Below are 24,469 nucleotides of genomic sequence, written 5' to 3'. Positions count from 1 at the left end.
CTTGCCCTTCCAGTGTGGCTAAGTGGTTGAGCATCAACCTATGGTCCAGGAGATCGAAGTTCGATTCCCAGTCAGGGCATGCAGGAGGCAGCCAATCAATGACTCTCATCATTGATGTTTCTATCTCTCTCTCCCTCTCCCTTCCTCTCTCTGAGATCAATAAAAATATATTTTAAAAGAAAGTTTCTGAGATAATTTAATGTGTGAGCACTGGTGAAATATAGAAGATTCTTTTTTTTAAAAAAAAAATATCTTTATTGATTTCAGAGAGAGGAAAGGAGAGGGAGAGAGAGATAGGAACATCAATGATGAGAGAGTCATTGATCAAGCCCGCAACCCGGGCATGTGCCCTGACTGGGAATCGAACCCGGGTTGCCTGGACCCTAGGTCGATGCTCAACCGCTGAGCCACGGCCGGTGGGGCTAGAAGATTCTTAAAATTTTCTATTCTGTAGGTTTTTAAATATGGAATTTTTAAGAATAAAGGATTGGAAGTATAAAATAATTATGAACTAATTGTAAATAAGATGTTTTTATATTCTTTGCTTTGGGAATAAATTCGTGGTTTTATGGATAAAGGTTTTTATGGGGAAAAGAAGTATATCAAAACAATTTATTTGGGAATGTTTCTCTGTGTGTGTGTGTGGGGGGGGAGTGGTATCTGTGCTTCTATGCCTCAACTTTTTCACGACAATTATCCACACTCTAATTCTTGCAGCTTTCTGTTCAGCTCAATTAGAGGCTGGACTTCCAGCCCTAGCCCTTGAAGATTCCAGGACGGACATAAACAAAGAAGGGTCGCTGCCAATGTGTGGAAAAGTCCAGAAAGCTTTGGCCTATAGTATAGGCCCTATACCAATGGAATCCACGCATTTCTCACACTCCCTCCAAATCCCCTACACTTTACCAAGTCTCCTAGTTGAGACTTTCACACCTACAATTCTGACTCTGATGTCCAGATGACATCTTTCTGCGTTTCCTAAGGATATTTTTCTCAATGAAAAGGCACAATTTAAAGAAACAGAAACAAAATATTTTCTTCAAGTACATTACAAAACTGTAAGTACATTGTGATCTCCACTCTCTTTGAAAAAGTCATATGTATATAAAAAGACTGAGAAAAGACACTTAGTTTCGCCTCCTGCTTACCCTGCATCTACATCTCAATTTATTAATGTGCATCAGGTCTACTTTATTCTGGGCACTGTCAGCTAATTTCTTATCTGCATCCCAATCTTCCCTCTCTGGATCTGTAGACCTGCATAACTGGAAATATCCAGAGAGTAAGATGGATAGTGTCCACCAGTAGGGTAGTGAGGTATGACCTCACAAGCAAGATTAGTCCAAACCTGACAGTGAGTCCTGGAAGCTCAACATTGAAACAAGAAATAATGCAATAGACTGGGGAATGTTGCTACTTTGGGAAATGGAGGCAACTTGTACCCAAATACTTGTCCTATTACATAACGTACTCCTGGACTGGATGACTTCAAAGGTGAATTTTATCAAACATTAAAAACTAACATCTGTCTTTCTCAAAGTATTCCAAAAAATTCAAGAGGAAGTAAGACTCCCAGGCTCATTTTATGAGACCAACATTATCTTAATTCCAAAACCAGATAAAGACATTACAAAAAAAGAAAATTATAGGCCAATATCCCTGATGAGCATAGACACTAAAATTCTCAACAAAATATTAGCAAACTGGGTTCAGCAATACATTAAAAAGATCATACACCATGATCAAGTAAAATTTATTCCAAGGATACAAGTTTGGTACAATATCCACAAATCAAATGTTACATAAACAAAACGAAGGATAAAAACCACATGATCATATCAATAGATGCAGAAAAAAAAACCTGATAAAATCCAGCACTGATTTATGATAAAAACTCTCAGTAAAGTGGGAATAGAGGGAACATACCTCAACATAATAAAGGCCATATATGACAAATCCACAGCCAGCATCATACTCAATGGGCAAAATCTACAAGTGTTTCCTTTAAGATCTGGAACAAAACAAAGATGTCTGCTTTCTCCACTCTTATTCAACATGGTACTGGAAGTCATGACTGCAGCAATCAGACAAGAAGAAATAAAAAGGCCTGGTAGGGTGTGGCTCAGCAGTTGAGCATTGACCTAGGATCCAGGAGATTGAGGTTCAATTCCCAGTCAGGGCACATGCCTGGGTTGCAGGCTTGATTTGATCAATGACGACTTGCTCATCATTGATGTTTCTATCTCTCTCTATCCCTCTCCCTTTCTCTCTCTGAAATCAATAAAGATATATTTAAAAAGAAAAAAAAAAAAGAAATAAAAAGCATCCAAATCAGAAAGGAAGAAGTAAAACTGTCATTATTTGCAGATGACATGATACTGTATATAAAGAACACTAAAGATTCCACCAAGAAACTACCGGAACTGATAAACAAATTCAGTAAAGTTGCTGGATACAAAATAAATATCTAGAAATTAGTTGCATTTTTATATACCAGAAAGGGAAATTAAGAAAACAACCTTATTCACAATTGCTTCAAAAAATAATAAAATACCTAGAAATAAATTTAACAGAGGAAGTAAAAGACCTGTACTTGGAAAATTATAAGACACTGAAGAAAGAAATTGAAAAAGATACAAATAAGTGGAAGTATATACTGTGTTCATGGATAGAAAGAAATAACATCATTAAAATGTCCATGCTACCAAAAGCAAGCTACAGATTCAATGCAATTTATATCAAGATACCAATGGCCTATTTCACAGAACTAAAACAGTTCCAAATATTTATATGGAACCACAATAAACCTCAGATAGCAACAGTGATCTTGAGAAAGAAGGAATCATGCTACCTGATATTAAACTATAGTACAAGGCCATAGTAATCAAAACAGCATGGTACTGGCATAAAAACAGACATATAGATCAGTGGAACAGAACAGAGAGCTCAGAAATGAAACCATGCCTTTATAGTCAATTAATATTCCACAAAGGAGGCAAAAACATACATTGAGGCAAAGATAGTTTATACAATAAATGGTTTGGGGAATATTGGACAGATACGTGCAACAAAATGAAATTAGAACATTTTCTTACACCATACACAAAATAAACTCAAAATGGATTAAAGGTTTAAATATTAGTCTTGAAACCATAAAAATCCTAGAAGAAAACATAGGCAGTAAAATCTTGGACATTTCTCAAAGCAATATTTTTTCTGATATATCTCTTTGGGCAAGGGAAGCAAAAGAAAAAATAAACAAAGGGACTACATCAAAGTATAAAGTTTTTGCGCAGCAAAGAAAACCACCAACAAAATGAGAAGACAACCCACAGAATAGAGAACATATTTGCCAACACATCTGATAAGAGGTTAATATCCAAAATTTATAAAACTCAACACCAAAAAAACAATCTAATTAAACGGGCAAAGGACCTGAATAAACACTTCTCCAAAGGGGACATACAGATGGCCAATAGACATATGAAAAGATACTCATAGTCACTAATCATCAGAGAAATGCTAATTAAAACCACAATAAGATAGCACCTCATACCTGTCAGAGTGGCTATGATCAATATATCAACAAACAAGGAGAAAAGGGAACTCTTGTGCATTGTTGGTGGGAAAGCAGATTGGTGCAGCCACTGTGAAAAACAGTATGGCGGTTCTTTAAAAAATTAAATTGGAACTGCCATATGACCCAGAGATTCCACTCCTGAGAATTTATCCAAATAAATCTGTAACACTAATTTGAAAGAATATATGCACCCCTATGTTCATAGCAGCGTTATTTATAATAGCCAAGATTTTGACGCAGCCCAAGTGCCCATCAGTAAGTGGACGAAAAGGGGCCACATGCTAACCTGATTAGCTCATGGAAGACTTGTGTGGCAGCCTTGAAAACTCAGAGAGCTAAAGTAACCACAAAGGACGGTCTGAAATGAAAACTTTTTTAACCAAAAAAGTAGTTTATGGTGGGTAGTCATGTCCTAGGCCGGTATCTTCCCTGACAAAGGTCAATCTTTACCTTAACTGAGCCTGTCTATTGTCTTTTTGCATCTATGATAACATATGGTTGGAATGTCAAAGTAATTTTCCTTTTTCCGGACCCCTCAAAGCATAGGCACTGCTCTACGGAGACCACAAATCCCCTCATTGTTACCGAGTTAATTGTTGACTGTTAATTATTCTGCACCCACCTAAGTAAAAGAAGTGTGTGTCCATCATTTTACTTTTTATCCAACCGCAGAAGATTCCCTGCTTTGCTTTCTCCTGCCTCCCTAATCTGTCACCAGTGGATTTCATGTAACCCACTTATGTCTCCTCTTTTGATTGTAATGTATAAAACAAAGTGCAAAACTGCCATTCTCCAGAGCATTATCTCAATTCATTTAGATTCTGCTTCCTGGCATATGTCAATAGTTTGGCTCAAATAAACTCACAAAAAAATTCTTTGCAGATTTGAATGTTTCTTACACTAACAAGTAGATGAGTAGATAAAAAAGTTGTGGTACATTTACACAATGGAATATTAGCCATAAAAAAGAAGGAAATCTTAACTATTTTGATAGCATGGATGACCCTGGAGAGAATTACGCTAAGTGAAATAAGCCAGTCAGAGAAAGACACATACCAAGTGATTTCACTCATGTGAAATTTAATGAATAAATGAACTAACAAGCAAAATCAAGTCAGAGTCATATATAGAGAGCAGTTGGGGATAGGGTTGAGTGTGGGGTGTGGATGGATAGAGCAAAAAAGGAAAAAGAGGAGAAAAAAACTCATGGACAGGGACAACACTTTGGTGATTGCCAGGGGGAGGAGGATAGATGTCAGGGGAGGAAGGTATAGAGGGATAAATGGTGATAAACAGAAACTTGACTTGGAATGGTGAACACACAATACAGTGTACAGATAATGTATTGTAGAATTGTGCACCTGTAACCTGTATAACTTTGTTAACCAGTGTCACCCAATAAATTCAATTAAAAGGAATAAGAAAGAACAAATGCAATGTAGCAAGTACAGAGCCTGGACAACAGCTGGGTTTGCAGAATGAGGGACACAGTGTAGTGCAGCCAACACAGAGCTTGGCATGCAGTTCCCTATGTTTGTAGCTACAGACAGCTGGGTCCCAGGCCTCCTGACTCTAGTTGGCCTCCTCTGCAAGGGTTGCTCAGTTGGAAACAGTATACTTGTTGGTAGTTTGTAGCAAGCTCAGGGGGGTGTAAGAATAGTAAGTTAAGTATCCTGTAGCCCTTAGAGTTTTCTTCTCTATGCCTTTAAGGAAGGGACTTCCTGTAAAGACTCCATCTTGTCTGGCCCTGAGGAAATTGTTTGGGACTAGCACTTGTCTTCCTCAGTAGCCCACCTTGATCTTCAAACCTCCAGCTCCAGACTGCACAGATTCTCTTCATAAGCAACCTGTGAGGATATTGGTGACAGGGCACTGCCTTCTAACCACAGTATGGGTGAGTTGATAAGCATGAGGCCCTGGCCTTAGATTACCACAGGGCTGGAAAGGTTCTGGGTCCCCACTCCCACCTCAACCCATAGGACACCTAGACACCCTCCATTTTAGAAAAGAGGTGGTAACTGTCCACCCAAGCTATTTTCCTTCCTCCTGAAGAAACATGCCAAGTGGGCCCTGACAAACCCATTCTGGTTCCACATGAAAAAGCTCCCCTCCTTTGGATGTGGCTGAGGTGAAATTTTTTCCCCTTCTTAAAGGGAAACACCTCAGTTGTGCAGTTCTCTTAAGTCCAGGGTTTGGAGAGTGGAGAGGGTCACCTAGGTTGGGGGGATTTTGTATAAATTAACATTCTTTAGATGCATACTAGAAGTGGGAGAGGGGCAGAGAACCCACCATTACCCTTGAATCTCACATCAGCTATTCAAGGTAGATTGTGTTACCCCATAGCAGTTTATTGAAGCTTCCTTTACGGCCCAGCATATGACCTATTCTGGTATGTTCCCTGTGTGGTTGTTATGTGCATTGGTCTACATTTCCATGTAGCTGAATACTTGCCAGCCATTTTATGTGTCACTCAATGAGGTGTGTTAAAATTTCCCACCGTTGCCCTGGCCAGTGGAGTCCATCAGTTGGAGCGTTGTCCCATGCACCGAAAGGTTACCGGTTTGATTCCCAGTCAGGGCACATGCCCAGGTTTCAGGCTTCATCCCTGGTAGGGGGCGTGCAGGAGGCAGCCAATCAATGTTTCACTCTCACGTATATGTTTCTCTCTCCCTCTCTCTCTAAAAATCATTAAAATAATCTTTTAAAAAATTTCCCACTGTGACTGTGGATTTGTCCATTATTCCAGTCACTTTTTGATTTGCATATTTTGGCTCTGAAACATGCTTACAAATTTAGAATTTTTTATTAATATCTTTCTATTGCGTTAAACATTTTATCAAAATGAAATATCTTTGTCTGTAGTAATTGTCTTTTATCAATATAGTTAAACCAGGTTTTAGTAGGTTCATATGTAAATAGTATACTTTTGCCACTGCTTTTATTTCAAATTTTCTAGATCACTACATTTTGCATGTATCTCTTTTAAAGAGTGTTTGCTGGAATGTTTCTTACCCATTCTAATAATATTTGTCTTTGTATTTGGAATATTTAGTCTGAAACTATTAACGTAAATATAGATATCAATTGGTTTATCTATACCACATTACTGTACATTGTTATTTGCCTGTTCTAACTTACTTTCATCTTAAATGATTGATATATTTGATTTTTAAATTGTTCCTTCACTTGACTAGAGTGTTAAACGTTGTTTTTCTATTCTTGGAGTGTCAACCCATAAGATTACAACGTACATTTTTGCCTTTTCAAAGTCTAATGTAAATTAGTTATTTGAAGCTCCTCACACAATGAAATGACCTTGAAACACTTTGATTCCATTTACTGCTTCCCAATTTATTGTCATGCATTTCAATTCTATATATATTTAAAACCCCAGAACAAGTTATCATTCTGCTACGTAATCAATATTCCTTTAGATTGGCCTACATAGTCACAAATATCATTAGTCTTTCTTACCTGCATTTATGTTCCTCCTCTGGGATCATATATCTTTCTTCTTGAAGAAGAATCCTTAATATTTCTTTTAGTTTGATTTTTCTGGTCACAAATGTTTCCAGTTTTTGCTATGTTAACATCACTATGAAATATGTCTTTTCTTTTGGAATGTTTTTCCTTAAAGCATACTCTTTCTCCTATGAATATTGTTATACCAACTTGATATTACTGTTGGAAACTTCACAATCAAGATCTCTTCAAATGCCACTTCTGCACTGTTCCCTCTCCTTCTTAGGGGGCTCAAATTAAATGTGGGTTAGATATATTCACTAGCTCTCTTTAATTCTCTCTCCTTCTCTCTCTCTCTCTTTTTTAATCCTCACTTGAAGACATGCTTAGAGAGAGGAAGAGAAACATAGATTGGTTGCCTTCCACAGGTATGCCATGACGGGACTAAACCGGAAACCCAGGTATGTGTCTTGGTGTGGAATCAAACGAGCAACGTTTCTGGGCAGAGGACAATGCTCAACCAAATGAGCAACTCCAGCCAGGCACTCTCTTCTTATGGTGTTCTCAATATTATGTCTCTTTAGACATTATTCTGGATATTTTCATCAGACTTCCCTTTCATTTCTCTAATTGCTTTTTCAGGTGGGAACATACCTTTGACTCTTGAACCATAAAACCAAACTTTCAGGGTAGATTTTATTATGCACCTAGAACAGAGGAAAGAAGTGAGAGTTAGAGATGGTAAACAACTTGTCCCAGGTCACCTAGCCTGAAAGGGGCAGATAAAGGACTAACATCACAGATTAAACTCAACATCCAAACCCTTTCCTTTGTGCTTTCCTTCTTGGCTATGAATATTCCCTACCTCTCACCTCCCAGGAAGTGGAACCACAGTGAAGTCTTTCAATGTTTTTAGCACTGTGATGTATTTCATTTTAGATTATGAAAGTCAGTAATATTTCTTCATTAGCTATGATAGCTCCCCAGGACTTTTTCTGGTATTGAGACCATTGGTGTGTTGTTGTTCTTAATTTCAGGGCACAATCCTGAAGGAGAGACCATAGAGAGAAGACCAAGACGCTGGGGTATTTACCGAAGGAGATATAACAATGTGTCTGAACAAGTAAGTTCTGGCACTCATCCTTCATCCTGCCAGCAACAAGATGGAGATTCAGCAACAAGTGATGCTCAAGAGGACACCCAAGTAAGATAGTAAGTGACCAGGTAGCATGGCTGAAATGTACTGGCCAGTGGAATACATAACCTTGTAGTTAAATAAGTCATTCTTCTCTCCAACCTGAAAAAATGAGCAACTATAGTATTAGGTTATTGGCTGAGAAAACTTTATTTTAGCCCTGCTATCAATGGGGTGAACATGCATAGAAGACTTCCTGAGTATATATGGATTACTTCCTTCTCTCCACTGCCCGACAGTGCTCCCTATGCCATTCCACGCCATCACCGGAGAGCCTATTTTCAGAAACAGGACCTAACCCATGTTAACATGGAGAAAGAGCAAAATCCTCCAGAGACAAAAATGGAGGAGAAGAGGCAGGATGAGACCTCAGGAAGCTGGTTCAAGATCACTGTGAGTATCCTGGAAAAGTGCAACTAATATATAGAATATGAACAGAGGGAGCTATGTTGGACTCATGTAGAGATGCTAGGTGCCTTTTTGGGGCAGAAGAGTTGGCAATGTTTCTCTTTATTACTAGGAGTTAACATCCTAAGTCACCTAAGTCAGGCTCAGGGAAGCAATATAAAGGAAACGACTGACTGCAAGGAGAATGGGACAGGTAGTCTAAAGGCAAAGGAGAAAACTACTGCAAAGGAGATGAAGCACCTCCACACTGGAGGGAACAGTTTGGCCCAGTGGAGTGTAGGAGGACTTTGAGTCTCTGGGGTCCTTGTGAGAGGTGCAGGCCAAGTCTGCCTTAGGTAGGATCTCTTGGAACTTTATAAAAGGAAGTAAATCTTAAGTTGATTATTTGAGGAAAACTATTTGAAAGGAAAGAATGGTATTTAGGAAATTCATGTCTGGTACAAAAGTTGACAATAATGGATATTGTCCTATCTTAAACTATTATTTCAAAAGCTGAGAAAAAGATCTGAAAGGAAAACATGGTTGGGGTTCTTCTTAATTTTAGATCCCATTATGTCAGTCTCCTCCCCTATCTTTCCTTTGGCTCCTAGGTTCCATTCGGCATAAAATATGATGAGAAGTGGCTACTGAACTTGATTCAGAAGCAATGCAGCGTCCCCTTCACTCCAGTTGAAGTAAGAGAGGACAGTGAGGTGGATGAGAAGTAACAGGGCAGACGAGTAGTCGCTCTGGTCTCATATTCTGTTTCTCTTATCACTCTACCTATAGTTTCACTATGAGGAAATGCAAGCCCAGTTCTTTGTTGAGAATGCCACCATTGCCTTCGCATTGAAGAATGCCGATGGCAAGATCTGGGATGAAGATAATGAGAAGGTATGTGTCAAGGACATAACTAGGGCTAGCCAGGGGCAAGAGGAAGGACAGGGGCAAGGTCTTGCTTGATCCCAGGGCTCAGATTTCCTGGTGCTTACTCAGCCCCTTTTGTGTTTTCTGCAGATACCTATAATTGTCAACCCCTCTGATGCACCTCAGTCTGTGCAGAAGGAGCTGAAGTCAGAAAAGGAGGAGCAGATAAAGGTAATGCAGACTCAAGACAAGTTGTACATCTATATCCAGACCCACTTATTCTTCTCCAACCTTTTTTCCCCCTTCACCACCTCAGACTCAGAGCCACTGAACCCCATGGGGTGATGAGAAGGGGCAGTGCAGTGGATTTGCTAGAAAAGGAAGGGACTGGGGGTACAGGTCATCTTGGCTCTCTTTCTGTGGTCTATGTGGTTCCTCCCCATAATCACAGGTGAAGTCAGCAGAGGAATTGGGCCAGGGCAAAGGGCTGGAGCCAGAAGAGATGAGTGCAAGCAGAAACCTGCTATGCACCACGTTACCAGATAATTCAACCAACATAAGGTTAGTTGTACCCTCTTTCACCCCTGTGAGCCTGAGCTACCCTTGATAGTACCTGTTCACAGAGGCAGCAAACAGGTGTTCTGGGAGGACCACAGGCCCTAAGTTCTCTTCTCTGTGTCCCTCACCTGTGTTTAGTGGTCTCCTTTCTTTCCTCTGACCTGCTCACCTGTTCTCCTGGTCTGGTCTGTTTCCTGACTCTGCACCCAAACTTTTCCTGCATGCCCTCCTAAGATTGCACTCCAGGAAGTATGATATCCTCTCATCATCAGTACCAAGTGTGACCAGCCTTGGGCCAGATGCTGGTGACCTGGAATGGGAAGAGTCCTCCAGCACAGGTCCTCATGTTGAGACAGACCTTTCTATTCTGTGCTGAGAAGGGGCTACCCTCCCCTGCCTTGAGAGGAGCCTTCTTTCCCTTGTTCCAAAAGGTCTCTTCTCCAATCCCAGGCTAACATGGAGAGTTTACTGCCCCATGCTGAGGGCTGAGGCCCTGGCTGGCTGCCATCATGACATTACTTCCTCTGGACCAATGCCAGCTGGGCTCTCCTTGAGAAAAACCAGGTATCCCTGAGTTAAGGGATACTGCCACTGCCACTGAACAGAGGGCCTCTTGAGGCAGCAGTGGAAGGCAGAGGGCAGAGGGGTTTGAGGGGACAGAAGGACAGTCCTCTCAGGGGCACTGCCCTTCCACACTTCATATCACCTGCCTGGTCCTTCAAAGCAGCCCTAGGTAGCCTGAAACACGTAGGATTCCTCAGGCAAGAAACAAACTAAGACAGGCACAGATGCATGGGGCTGTGAGGAGAGAAGACCATGACCACCAGGGGGCCACAGACCCTCCACCCCAAGCTGAGCTGTGGCCTGATCCTTTACTCCTTCTGGGGTAGGTCTCCTGATCCCATGGCTGATGTGTCTCCCATGCCCAGTTCAGACTGAGCTCCCACAGGTGACAAAGACTCAGCCAACATCCCAAGGGCTCCGAGTCCAACATGTGCAAGTTTTTCATTCCTAACTGGGGTTCCAGGACCCAACAGTGGCAGGTGAAGGAAAAGTGTGCAGCTCCAAATGCTGCTCCTTATGCCCCTGGAGAAGGGAGTCAGCACATCTAAGTGGGAGCTACCCAGCAGAATGGAGAGGGAGAGGGGGTAAGGAGGGAAGAAAGCTGAGTGCTCTTCCTGTGGGTCAGTCCTTGGAGAAAGTTCCCAGGTTCCTGGAAGGCTGGGACAGTGGAGTATAGCTGGAACACACTGAGCTGTATGTCTGGTGTAGGTGTGCTTGCTCCAAGGAGGCAGGGCTGCTCTGCAGATTCACTTACGTTTCTGTTTTGTCTTGATTTTGGCAGCTCCATCCTGGAATTGTTCCCGAAGTTATTATGCCTAGTAAGTGTATTATTCCTCCATCACTGACTCCTTTAAGTGGCGCTGACACCTCCCACAACCTGCTCTGAACCCCTTTAGGTCTGGCTCAAGTTACATATTTGGATCTGAGCCTTAATCCTCACTAGTGGATTGACCCCTGTGGGAACCTGACAAAAGCTCTGGAACTTCTTCACACAAGTTCTCTACAGGCTCCAGGGCCCTCATGATGATGGTACAAGTGTAGTCCTGCCCATGGAATTTCCAGGGCTCTTCTGGCCCTCACCCTCGCCTGGGCCAATCCTTTTCCTGATCATTCAGCACCACCTGCTGGTCTGCAAGGCTGACTTCCTCTTCCTTCCCCAGGATGGCCAGGAGACATCTCTACCAACTAATTTGGGGATCGGAGCCCACAAGAAGTTACCATCCTGCCAGGTGAGGAGAGGAGATCTAGCAGGATTTTAGGTGGTGAATGAGGATGGGGTACCAGCCATGGTCCTGAGGACTGTTTTGATTTCAGGGAAGCTTCTTTGGATCTGATGCGCTGAAGAGTCTAGTCTTGCAATTTCTGCAGCAGTAAGTACCTCTGGGAGCACCAGGACTGCCGATTGGGACTCTCATGTTTCTTTTGGAGCCTGGTTAACACAGGCAGCCTGTTCCCTCGCTCCCCTACAGGTATTATTTGATCTATGACTCTGGAGACCGGTACTGTCTTCTCAGTGCTTATCATGATGAAGCCTGCTTCTCCCTGACCATTCCTTTCAACCCCAAGGATCCAGCCCAGTGAGTATCACAACTTAGACTCTGCTCCTGGGTTGTATATCTTCCCAGGAGACACAGTCAGGTCTTGGAAACACCCACAGTGGCAGGATCATTACCTCCTGTTCCTCTTTTTCTCCTAGAAGCAGCTTGTTTGAGTACTTCAAGGATAATAGGAATATGAAGAAGCTCAAGGACTCCAGTGCGTGTGGGATGGGGAAGATTGGGCAGGGAAAGGGGGTGAGCAGGGTCATAGGGTCCAGGGTGAGGCAACCTTGACCTTTCCTGTCCTTCCCCCACAGACCTGCGTTTTCAGCTGCTGAAACACACAAAACATGACATTGCGTGCTCCCTCTGTGTGTTGCCCAAAACTCAACATGATCTCACCTCCTTGGAGGTGGACATGTGGTTCCACTTGGTGAGTGCTCACTTCCTCCCTGGGACAGGGCCCAGAAAAACACAGGTGGGTGGGAAGTGTAGATGGCGACTGAGCACCTGTACTCTTCTCTTTTAGGAAAGGATGCTCTGCTTCTCTGTCAATGGGGTGTTCAAGGAAGGTGATTGTGTGTAGAGTCCTCTCTCAGATGCCCCACTGCTCCCTCCTCCTGGAGTCTCACAGCTTCCCTGATCCCTTCCCTTTTCTTACTAGTCCCTCTGGGTTCTCCTGGAAGAACTCTGCCCCCAAACCATCTTGACCTGACCTGCATCCATGCCTGCCAGCCCAGCACAGCTGTGGCTTGGGGACACAATTGTGGGGTTTGATGACTGTCATCCCAGATCCCAACTGTGGGAACTTGGACCCATTACCTAACCTCTCATTTTCCTCATTTGTAAAATGGGACTAACAATACCCACCTCTTGGGTAGCTGCAAAACTGAATCAAAGAAACTTGTGAAGTGGTTGTTCCAGGGACCAGCACATAGTAAGGTTTTTGTAAGTGGGAGTAGATTGCTTCTGTTTTTTCCCTCCTTATTTCTGACACCCAGTGAACAGTTGTCCCTTTGGGCATGAGTATGGAGTCCCACCCTGACTGGGGAACACTGTGTGAGGGAAACATGTGGGTCTCCAAGGGGATATTGTTTCTTGTTGTTGAAGTGGAAGGAAGGTCTCGGGGTTCTGTGCGTGCCTTCACCCGGACCTTCATCGCTACCCCTGCCAGCAATTCCAGGTAAGTGCTGTGCTCTGGGTGGGACTATGCAGCCTAGCCTGAGCTCACGGCTGTGGGAATGTGATAGTGCATGTCCTTGGGGTTTTCTCAGTGTTGTGGGAAGCCAACAGGTAGATCCAGGAACAGTCCTGCCTAGGGGTTAAGAACATGGACTCTGGAGTTAGAATACTGAAAGTGTTCCAGATCTTTTAGGTTCTCTTTTTGACCCCAACTCTCACTAGATTTATATTATACCTTAGTGAAATCACATGACCTTGCTGTGACACTATGTTTTCCTTTAAAAATGGGATTAGACTGTCCTCTCCTTTGAACTGTTTTACAGAGTAAATGCAGTGGGGTTTGAGGTACAAATCTAGTGAAGCTGGTAGACAATCTCTCCAAGGGTGAACTCTGTGGGAGTGGCAGAGCTGCCAGGCAAGGAATCAGGATCAGGTACAGAAGGGATGTGCGAGGAATCTGGTTGCTGAGTGGCAGTCAAAGCAGGATCATTGTTGAGGGTGTGGGGTTGTCTATCCATCAGTTGTCTGAGGGCCCATTTTTCTCCAGTCTGTGCATCATGAATGATGAGCTGTTTGTGAGGGATGCCACCCCCAATGAGTCTCAGAGTGTGTATTCCATTCAAGTGCCTACACCCACCACCAGCTCCATGGCCACCCTTTCCCAGGAGCAGCAGGAAATGGTGCAGGCTTTCTCTACCCAGTCTGGGATGAGCCTCCAGTTGTCTCAGAAGTGAGTGCTGGGTATGCATGGGGATAGGAGGGAGCTGGGAGGAGCAGAGGTGCAAATGAAAAGAACTTGCAGGTAATTTCGTTTGCTTGTTTATTTCACCCATCACTTTGAACATTTCTCTCTCATTGCATATAAACTACACAGTTGTTTTCAACAGGTATGTATTCTTTTATGAATTTCTTGGACCTCATTCTTCTATTGACACATTTGGGTTTCAGGAATTTTTCCAACACACACTGCGTACAGGGCTTATGTCACAGTAAATGTGGAGGCATGTTTATGTCACATAGGTTATGAAATGGCAAGGTGTTCTCAGAGTGTCTCCACTTTGGTCCTAATAGATGTCTCCTGTTCTTCCTCCACTCCAGGTGTCTTCATGACAACAACTAGGACTACACCAGAGCTGCACAGGTGCTGGCTTTGCCCAAGGTGAGTTCTGGGAATTCAGGTCAAGTGAGTGAAGAACAAGTGGCCTGGGGATGAGCCTCAGGGCTCCTGGCTGTATTGATCTCCCAACTCACTCCCTTCACTTCCTCCAGGCCAAGTACAAGATCCCAGAGGAGGCCCTCCCACAGGCTGATTCTGGATCCTGAAAACACAGCCTCACCAAAAACTCCTTGGGTGTCGTCATCTTCATTCTCATTATTTTTGTTGTGTTTCTCTCCAGTCTTACTGTATCCCTGTTACTGAGCCAGGAGGTCTGGTTGGAGCTGGGAAGTCAATGCTTAACTGACATGGTTCTGTGTATTTGTCTCTTCCAGGAACCCCGATTCTTTTCATAATAAAGAATGATATTGTATGTTATATCACATCCCCACAAAGTCCATTCAAGACAAAATCTATTCACTGGTCTATAGAGGAGGAAAGGGAAAGTGAGAGGTGGTCAACGAGTACCTGGGGAACAGTTTGATAGAGACTCAAATCCTGGATCCCCCTATAACACAGGCTGTGTATGTTCCCCAGGGCTGTGTAGCTTCTGAGGTAGCATGCTCTGTTACCCTGGTAGACCTGGGGGAGGTGTTCTGTTCTCCTAGTGTATTAGTCCAATATTTTCAGCAGAAAACAGTATTACTTTCTTAACCATACAAATCTATTCAAATTTTAAAGCAACTCCCTTGGGGACAAACAGTATTAAAGAGCACGTGAAAACCTAGGAAGAAAAAATTGTCCTCATTTACGACTGACATTGGAGTAATATTCTTGACATATAAAGAAATCGGTAGAGAGAAGGGGAACTGATATCAAAACAGAATTGTTATTAAAAGCAATAGAAGTGCCCAAGAAATCTATGAAAAGCTATCCAACCATAATTACCTACTTAACCAGAACTACAAATATTGAGATAAGGTACTAAAAAAATAAGGAAATCAGCCCGGCAGGGCATGGCTCATCGGTTGAGCATCGACCTAGGATCCAGGCAATCAGGGTTTGATTCCCAGTCAGGGCACATACCCAGGTTGTGGGCTGCAGCTGATCAATGACTCTCTCATCATTGATGTTTCTATCTCTCTCCCTCTCTTTTCCTTTTTCTGAAATCAATAAAGATATATTTAAAAAAAAAAGAATAAAGAAATCTAATGATTGTATTTTTAGAAAAATACATGCGAGTAAGTGCACATGCATTCATGTATGTGTCTCTGTATTGCTGTATTCGTTTTATATGTCTCTACATACCACAAAATGGATGGCTTAAAAGAACAGAAAATGCCCTGACCGGTGTGGCTCCGTGGTTAGAGTGTCGGCCCAAGCACCTAACCATCTCAGGTTTGATGCCCAGTCAAGGGCACGTACCTGGGTTACAGGTTCAATCCCCAGCCCTGGTCGGGGCTCCTGCGGGAAGCAACCAATGTATCTCTCTCACAGCGATGTTTCTCTCTCTCTCCCTCCCTCCCTCCCTCCCTCCCTCCCTCCCTCCCTCCCTCCCTCCCTCCCTCCCTCCCTCCTTCCTCTCTAGAAAGCAATGGAAAAAATATCCTTGAGTGAGGATTAAAAAACAAAATAAAACAAAGAAAACCTAGAAATTTATTCTCTCACAGTCTTGGAAGCCAGAAATCAAAACTCATGGTGCCAGCAGGGTCTTGCTCCTTTAAAGACTTTAGGGGAAAATCATTTCTTGCCAGTTTCAGCTTCTGGTTGCTCCTGATGCTTTCTGACTTGTATGAACATAACTTTATTTCTTCTTTTATCTTCACATTACCTTCTTTCTTCCTGTGTCTCTGTTTCTTTTCCTTTCTGTCTCTTATAAGGTCAACTATCATTGGACCTACAGTCTACTCTAATCCAGGGCGATTTTATCTTGAGATCCTTACCTTAATTTTATCTGCAAATACCTTTATTCCAAATAATGTCACACTCTGAGGTTCTGGATGGACAAAGCTTTTAAAGTTCACTATTCTGCTCTCTGCCCCCCTCCCTCAAATTCACATCAATCCCATGTAAAAAATACACTCACCTCATCCCACCATCTCCAAAAGTTTTAATGAATTCTAACCTCAACTCTAAGTCAAATATTTTATCTCAATATCAACACAAAAAGTCCCAAATCTCATCATCTAAACCAGGTATTGGTGAGACTCTGACTATGATCCATGTGCAGGTAAAATTTGTCTCCATCTGTGGACTTGTAAAACAAAGTTTTCTGTTCCAAGCAGGGTAAATTCTATTAGGGTTTAATACCCAATAATCATCCTCTGTGGTGCCATGCTGTATTCTCTAGGCCCATGGCAGCAGCCCTGCCCTCTCTGAACTCTACTTTTGTATCAGTGTCTTTGTCCTCAGAGTTATTATTTTCCTTTTATTTTTGTGAAGTTATTTGTTTAAATTCAGTTTTTTAATACAATTCTATGTTTTTCTTGAGGGATGTCACATGTTAGCAGCCAAGTAGCTCTATCATCTTGTTTCCTACCTGTAGAATCCCAGAGGTCTGACAGCCTTCTTTCATTTTTGTCCCTCTTTAGTTGCCTTCAAGGCAAGCTGGTAGCTATTTTGGTAGTATAACATTCTTCTCAAAAACCTTATGGGTCTCTTAAGTTTGTTTAGGGGATCCATGCCATCAGACAAGAGGGTTCCCCACAATATTTCCTGGACAACTTCATCTCTGTTCCTGGATTCTACTGAGAGGATTAAACTAGATCCATCAGACACACATCTAATGTCTTCAGCAAAAGGTGTTCAATCAGACTCTTGGTTCTTTTTCCAAAACACACTTAAAATCTTCTGCAACCTAAGTAGGCTGCGTATTCTCCAAATCACCAAGTGCTGGTTCCTTTTTACTTAATAGTTCCTTCCTCAATTTAATTCTTTCATCTTTTACTATAAACAGCAAGGAGAAACCAGGCTCTTTAAACAGTTGTTGAGGTAAGAAACGTCTAAACTGTAGAGAATTTTTATGAGTTAATTTGAGCCAAACAGAGGATATGTCTGGAAACAAGATTTCAACAAATCAAGAAAAACCTTTCCTAGAATGACAGTTTTCAGTTTCTTTTATGCATTTGCAATTAAGGAGGGAACATAGGAAATATTACACAAAGGTGGGAAAAAGCAAGGCAGGGACTGGATTAAAAGATAGTTAACAAGATTGTGTGATCTCTTGAGGGTGGTTATGCCTGGGGAGGGGGGTATAAAAACAATGAGAATGGCTTAAGGCAAAGATAAATCTTTTCCTAGAGAAGTTATAGACCTGGGGCATGACTATTCACCATGACCTGCCCTGTTAGGGATTCATAATCAGGTCAGTTTGTGAGGTTTATTTCAGTTAGATTTATTAGAGTGTCTGTCCTTTTTCATTCACAAAGTGTAAAAAATAGAATATAAATGGAGCAACTTTAAAATGGTGTTGGAGCTGCCATCTCAGAGAAACTGCCTTGGAAGTCTTACACCTTTGGAATGTTAAAAGACGGCAAGCCCGGCTGGGTGTGGCTCAGCAGTTGAGCGTTGACCTAGGATCCAGGCAATTGGGGTTCGATTCCCGGTCAGGGCACATGCCCAGGTTGCGGGCTGCAGCTGATTAATGACTCTCTCATCATTGATGTTTCTATCTCTCTCCCTCTCCTTTCCTCTCTCTGAAATCAATAAAGATATATTTAAAAATAATAATAATAAAAAAATAAAAGACGGCAAAATAACTTTGGACTGGGCCTAAAGCAACATTGTGCCCTGTGGACGAAAATGGGTTCTACAGAAAGTAACCTCATAAGATGATCTGAAGTGAATTGTAGGACACCCAGCTGGTGTTGGAGAATTGCTTGAGGGTGTGGAGGGAAACCCCGAATATTGGAATATTGGAAACCCCAGAATTATAACATAAACAGGTGCTCAAAATCATGTCATCTGGGAAATGGGGAAATGCAAATCAAAATCACCACAATATATTACTTCATCCCCACTAATATGGCTAGAATCAAAATTTCAGATAATAACAAATGTTGCTGAGGATGTGGAGAAATTGAAACTCTCATCACTACTGCTAAGAATGTAAAATGGTCAAATCAACCACTTTAGAAAACAGTTTTGTAGTTCTTCAAATGATTGATCATGCCATTGCCATGAACCTCGCAAACGTTATGTTAAATGAAGAAGCCAGTTCCAAAAGAATATGAGTACATAATTTCATTTATATCAAATTTCCAAAATAGAAAAATCTATAGAGACAGAAAATATATTAGTGGTTGTTTTGGCCTGGAAAGAATGGGGAGAAAAGGGGAGTGATAACTAAAGAGTACTTTTTGAGTTTCTTTTTGAGATGATGGAAATGTCCTAAAATTGACTGTGGTGATGGTTGCACATATCTTTGAATATACTAAAAACTACTGAAGTGTACACTTTAAATGGTAAATCTCATAATATCTGAATTATAGTTCCATAATGTTGTTTTAAAAAGATACAGAGGTAGATAAAACAAAAATCTTAGAAGGAAACATAGGTAGTAAAATCTCAGACATCTCATGTAGCAGCATTTTCACCAATACACCTCATAGGGCAAGAGAAACAAAGGAAAAAATAAACGAATAGGACTACATCAAAATAACAAGCTTCTGCACTGCAAAAGAAACCATCAACAAAATAAAAAGAGAACCCACTATATGAGAGAACACACTTGCCAATGATACATCTGATAAGGGCTTAATTTCCAAAATATATAAAGAATTCATACAACTCAACATCAGGAAGACAAACAACACAATTAAAAAATGGGAGAGGAGAAACAAGATGGCGGTGTAGGTAACAGCTGCACCCGCCACCTCCCGCAACCACATCAAAATTACAACTAAAATACAGAACCACCATCACTCAGAGCCTCCTGAGATCTGGCTGAACAGAAGCCCCACAACCAGGGAACTGAAGAAGCACCGAGACCAGGAGGAGGGGCGGAGACGCCGGCGGGTCGGGGCTGAATCGGAGACTCACTGCAGGTCCACACCTGGTGCTGCGGTTTAAACCCTGGAGGGAATCTCGGTGGTGGAGGTTTCCCGGAGGAGCGAGGGGTTCCAGGTCCACAGCAGGCCCCCAGCCCAGGGCTCCAGGGCCAGGAAGAGACGTCCCCACAACTCCGGGCTGTGAAACCAGCGGGGACTGTGGCTGAGGGTGGCAGATGCTGTGGGAGCCCCAGCAGCTCCTCTTAAAGGGCCTGTGCACGGACTCACTCGGACGCGCTCCCCTTAGCCCAGCGCCAGGCAGCAGCTTGAAAGGAACCTGGGACACTTGGGGAGGAACTAACCTGCCTGAAGGAAGTCAGGGGGAGAGGTGGAGGGGGAGCTTCCTCCCAGGCAGAGGAGCTGGCAGAGGCCATTGCTCCTTTGGTGAACCCTCCCCTTACACAGCCCACAGGCAGGCGCCATATTTGAATCACCAGCACCTGACTCACACCTTTGGCCCCGCCCTGGTGATTCCCAGAGGCCCCGCCCCTCCCACCTGCAAGTTCATAAAAGCCATTTCCAGGGGCTTTTCTATGCAAGTGGCCTCTCGAGCCTCACGCTTAGGACTTTCCTAAAATCCCTCAAAAAAGCAGCAGCAGGCCCCATATAGCTTGATAAGTGGCCCCAGGTCTGGCACTCACGGCAGCTGCACTGGCTCATAGCTGGGCCTCTCCTGGACACCGCCAAGCCCAGCACAAGTAGCAGCCAACTACGGTTTGCTGTGTAGCTCATGCTGGGTGGTCCTGGGCAAGACACTGGCAGAGGCTGACTTTGCACCTCCCTGGAGGCCCCAGAGACAGTGCACCCGGTGGTCAGACTCGACCACGCTGGATTATAACCCTACCACATTCACTAGTGACACTCAAGGGGCACACTTGGTGAACACCAAAGCCCCACTGAAGTAAATCCTGATCCATAGGGGTGTCTCAGCACAGCAGCTCTTTGGTTGTAGTTGCAACTGGTCCTCACAGCTGATTGGCCTGGGGGTCGATTTCTCCCAGTGACACCAACGGCAACCAAGGCTCAACTACAACAGGACAGAGCACACAGCCCACAGGGGAGCACCTAGAAGGCCCAGCTCAGGGACTGGGGAGGCTGAGCAACTAGACCCTACAGGACACCTACTACACAAGACCACTCTACAAATTCTAGGAGACATAGCAGCTCTACCTAATACATAGAAACAAACACCTGGAAGCAGCCAAAATGTGGAGGCAAAGAAACATGTTACAGGAAAGAACAGAAGAAATCTCTAGAAGAGGAACTAAATGAAATAGATCCAAGCAAGCTAACATATACAGAGTTCAGAATTTTGTTTATAAGGATGTTTAAGCATACTATTAGGGAAATAACTTAGAAAACCGATAATAAAGTACCAATTTGAAATGAAGGCTACAGGAACTGAAATGAAGAATAATTTACAGGGAATCAACAGTAGAGTAGAGGATGCTGAGAATCAAATCAGCAATTTGGAACACGAGGAAACAAAAAACACCCAACCAGAAGAGCAAAAACAAAAAAGAATCCAGAAATATGAAAATAGTATACGGAGCCTCTGGGACAACTTCAGGAGGCCCAACATTTGTATTATTGGGGTGACAGAAGGGGAAGAAAGAGAGCAAGAAATTGAAAACCTATTTGAAAAAATAATGACAGAAAACTTCCCCTACCTGAGGAAAGAAATAGACTTATAAGTCCAGGAAGCACAGAGGGTCCCAAACAAGAGGAACCCAAAGAGGTACACAGCAAGACACATCATAATTAAAGTGCCAAAGGTTAAAGACAAAGAGAGAATCTTAAAAGCATCAAGAGAAAGGTAGTTAGTTACCTACAAGGGAGCTCCCATACAACTGTCAGCTGATTTCTCAACAGAAACTTTGCAGGCCAGAAGGGAGTGTCAAGAAATATTCAAAGCGATGAAAAACATGGAACTACAACCAAGATTGCTCTACCGAGCAAAGCTATCATTTAGAATTGAAGGTCAAATAAAGAGCTTCACAGATAAGAAAAAGCTAAAGGAGCTCATCACCACCAGACCAGCACTACAGGAAAAGTTGAAGAGTCTTCTTTAAGAAGAAGCTAATGAACAAAAGAATCTGACGAACTGAATAGATCCAGAGACATTGACCCATGCAACAGACGATCATATTTCAGAGGAAAGAGGGAAGGGGGTGGAGGGTGGGAAGAGATTAACCAAAGAAGTTATATGCATATATGCATAACCCGTGGACACAGTTAATAACGGGGTGAAGGCCTGGGGAGGGGGTGGGAGTGAAGTGGAGGGGTCAAATGGGGGAGAAAAATGGGACACCTGTAATACTTTCAACAATAAAGATAAATTAAAAAAAAAAAATGGGCAAAGGACCAGAATAGACACTTTTCCAAAGAAGGCATACAGATTCCCAATAGACATGAAAAAATACTCAAGGTCACTAGTCATCAGAGAGATGCAAATTAAAACTACAGCGAGGTATCACCTCACACCTGCCAGAATGACAACCATCAATAAATCAACAGACAACAACTGCTGGTGAGGATGTAGAGAAAATGGAACCCTAGTACACTGCTGGTGGGAATGCAGACTGGTGCAGTAACTGCGGAAGACAGTATGGAGTTTCCCCCAAAAAATTAAAAATGGAACTGCTGTTTGACCCAGCAATCCCACTTCTGAGAGTATATCCTAAGAATCCCAGAACACCAATCAGAAAGAATATATGCACCACTATGTTCATAGCAACATTATTTACAATAGTTAAGATCTAGAAACAGCCCAAGTGCCCATTAGTAAATAAGTGAATAAAAAAGTTGTGGTACATTTACACCATGGAATACTATGCGGCTATAAAAAAGAAGAATCTCTTACCCTTTGAGACAGCATGGATGGACCTGGAGGTTATTATGGTAAGTGAAATAAGCCAGTCAGAGAAAGGCTAATATTACATAATCTCACTTATATGTAGACTGTAATGAACAAAATTAATTGAAGAACAAAATAGGTCCAGATGCATGTATACATGGAACAGACTCACAGATCTCAGAGGGGAGGGGGGACTGGAAGAGATTAACCAAAGAACATATAGGCATATATGCATAGCCCATGGACTCAGAGAATAATGTGGTGAAGGCCTGGAGTGGGGTGGAGTCAGGGTGGAGGTGAGCAAAGGTTGGGGGGGAATGGGGGAAATCTGTAATACTGTCAACAAAAAAGGATATAAAGATAGTCACAGCCAGATTTGGTTATTAACTGAATATGAAGGACAATGAAGAGGGATTCAAGGATATTGGCTAGGTTCTGGGTTGGCCAATGAGTGGATACTAAGGAGGAAAGCAAAGGAAAAAGCAGCAGGTCTAGATGAGAATAATTTACATGAGAAAAAGTGAGACATTATATAGAGAGACTTTTAATTTTTTTGATGGGTGAGGAATCACAACCTCTTTTGAGAATCTGCTAAGAATTATGGTCTCTCTCCCCACATAAAAAATGTGAAGCTATTACCACCACCCCCCCTCACACATACATAGTTTTGAATAACATTTCATGGTCTCCACAGACTTCTGCGTTCAGAATGCCTAATCTAAGGTTACTCAAGATGGTCTGCAGAGAGTATTCCTTAGGCCCTTGTATAAATGAGGGAGTGCCAGAGTGGGCATGGAATGGCAGATAGTGATCCTGCAGCAAGGCTGAGTTCTTTTTTTTTTTTTTTAATATATCTTTATTGATTTCAGAGAGAGTAAAGGAGAGGGAGAGAGAGAGACAGAAACATCAATGATGAGAGAGTCATTGATAGGCTGCCTAGCCCGCAACCCGGGCATGTGCCCTGACCAGGAATCGAACCCCGAACCCCAGGTCGACGCTCAACCGCTGAGCCACGCCCGGCAGGGCAAGGCTGGGTTCTTCCTGATTGCCCCAGAGACCCAGAGGTCTGGGTGAGGATCCCAGCAGTCTCCACTTCCTAAGCCAGGTGAGAGATAGCAGAAAGGTCTGAGAGAGGCTTCTACCTGAACAAGGTAAAAAATGAAAGAGAGCAGACTGACTGGGGAAACTCTTCTCCCAGCAATGACTTTTCTGTGATTCTTGGAATACCCCACCACCAGGTGTAGAAGAGCCCCATGTGGTTTCCAGTATGAGAAAAGACCCCCACCCCCAACATGTATTTAGGAAGTGAGTCACTAGGTGGGAATTTGGGGAAGAAATGGAGGGAACCCAAAGATTTGCTCAGATCAGTATCTTGGTCACCTCTCCATCCCTATTATTGGATTAAGCAATAGTCAGGAGTGTGAATGTAGGGAATGAGAGGCTCTGGGAAGTGGCAGCGGGAAGACCAGCACCTTCCCAGTCTCTTGTCAAGAAAGAGATGTTCTGACTATCTGCATCCTTCAACCTGCCTAAAAAGCATCATTAGTATTAGCCATTAAATTTCAGCAGATGACTTCAGTTGTCAGCAAATGCTTTTTTATATTTAATGAATGTTTATTATAATAGAATAAGATATACACATTTATTAATAAAACTTGAAATTTGACCCAGAGGGGGGAATAAAGGTAGATTATTTACATTAAATGGCCAAGATCTGGCCACTGGATTTCTTCCAGAAGTTTTACTTCACAGATCATTTTCAAAACACTGACTGTATTTAGGAACATCCCCCGCTTTTCCATAAAATTTTGAAACAAGCTAGAATGTTCTAAAAATGAAGCTGTATGGAGCCTAAAGAAAATATTTTCTGTGTAGTGCCAGAGAACATAATCAATGAGGATTTTTACTTCCCCAGGTTGAAACATGTCTTTTAAAAATGAAATTTCATAATTTTCAGGTTTTTGAACCATATTGATTTTTAAAAAGGAAATGAAGAGAAATTGTTAGGAAACAGATATACAGCCAGGGAGAAGAGGAGAGAAAGCAGGAATGGCTAAAGCCAATGTCAAGGCTATGCTGGTGGTGGTGGTGGTGAGGGCGGTGCAGACCCTCCTTGGTAACCAGAGAACAAACCC

General features: G+C 42.6%; 1 protein-coding gene across 1 annotated transcript; it reads left to right on the top strand.

Moving 5' to 3' along the window:
* Positions 1-7,477: 7,477 nt before the first annotated feature.
* On the top strand, positions 7,478-14,067 carry LOC308551749 (nuclear RNA export factor 3-like; the record flags this gene model as incomplete). The annotated part of the gene is made up of 17 exons (XM_081126370.1): positions 7,478-7,503; positions 7,731-7,783; positions 8,080-8,254; positions 8,477-8,630; positions 9,236-9,319; positions 9,414-9,518; positions 9,642-9,722; positions 9,943-10,052; positions 11,395-11,431; positions 11,774-11,842; positions 11,928-11,983; positions 12,083-12,190; positions 12,310-12,368; positions 12,469-12,584; positions 12,681-12,723; positions 13,262-13,334; positions 13,881-14,067. 17 exons carry the CDS (start codon positions 7,478-7,480, stop codon positions 14,065-14,067), a joined length of 1,536 nt encoding a protein of 511 aa, XP_080982496.1.
* Positions 14,068-24,469: the final 10,402 nt, after the last annotated feature.

Source organism: Miniopterus schreibersii (assembly GCF_964146895.1).
Source record: "Miniopterus schreibersii genome assembly, chromosome: X".
NCBI classification, from domain to species: Eukaryota; Metazoa; Chordata; class Mammalia; order Chiroptera; family Miniopteridae; genus Miniopterus; species Miniopterus schreibersii.
The sequence above is the reverse complement of the archived record's forward strand: the minus strand, read 5'-3'. Positions and strand labels throughout refer to the sequence as shown.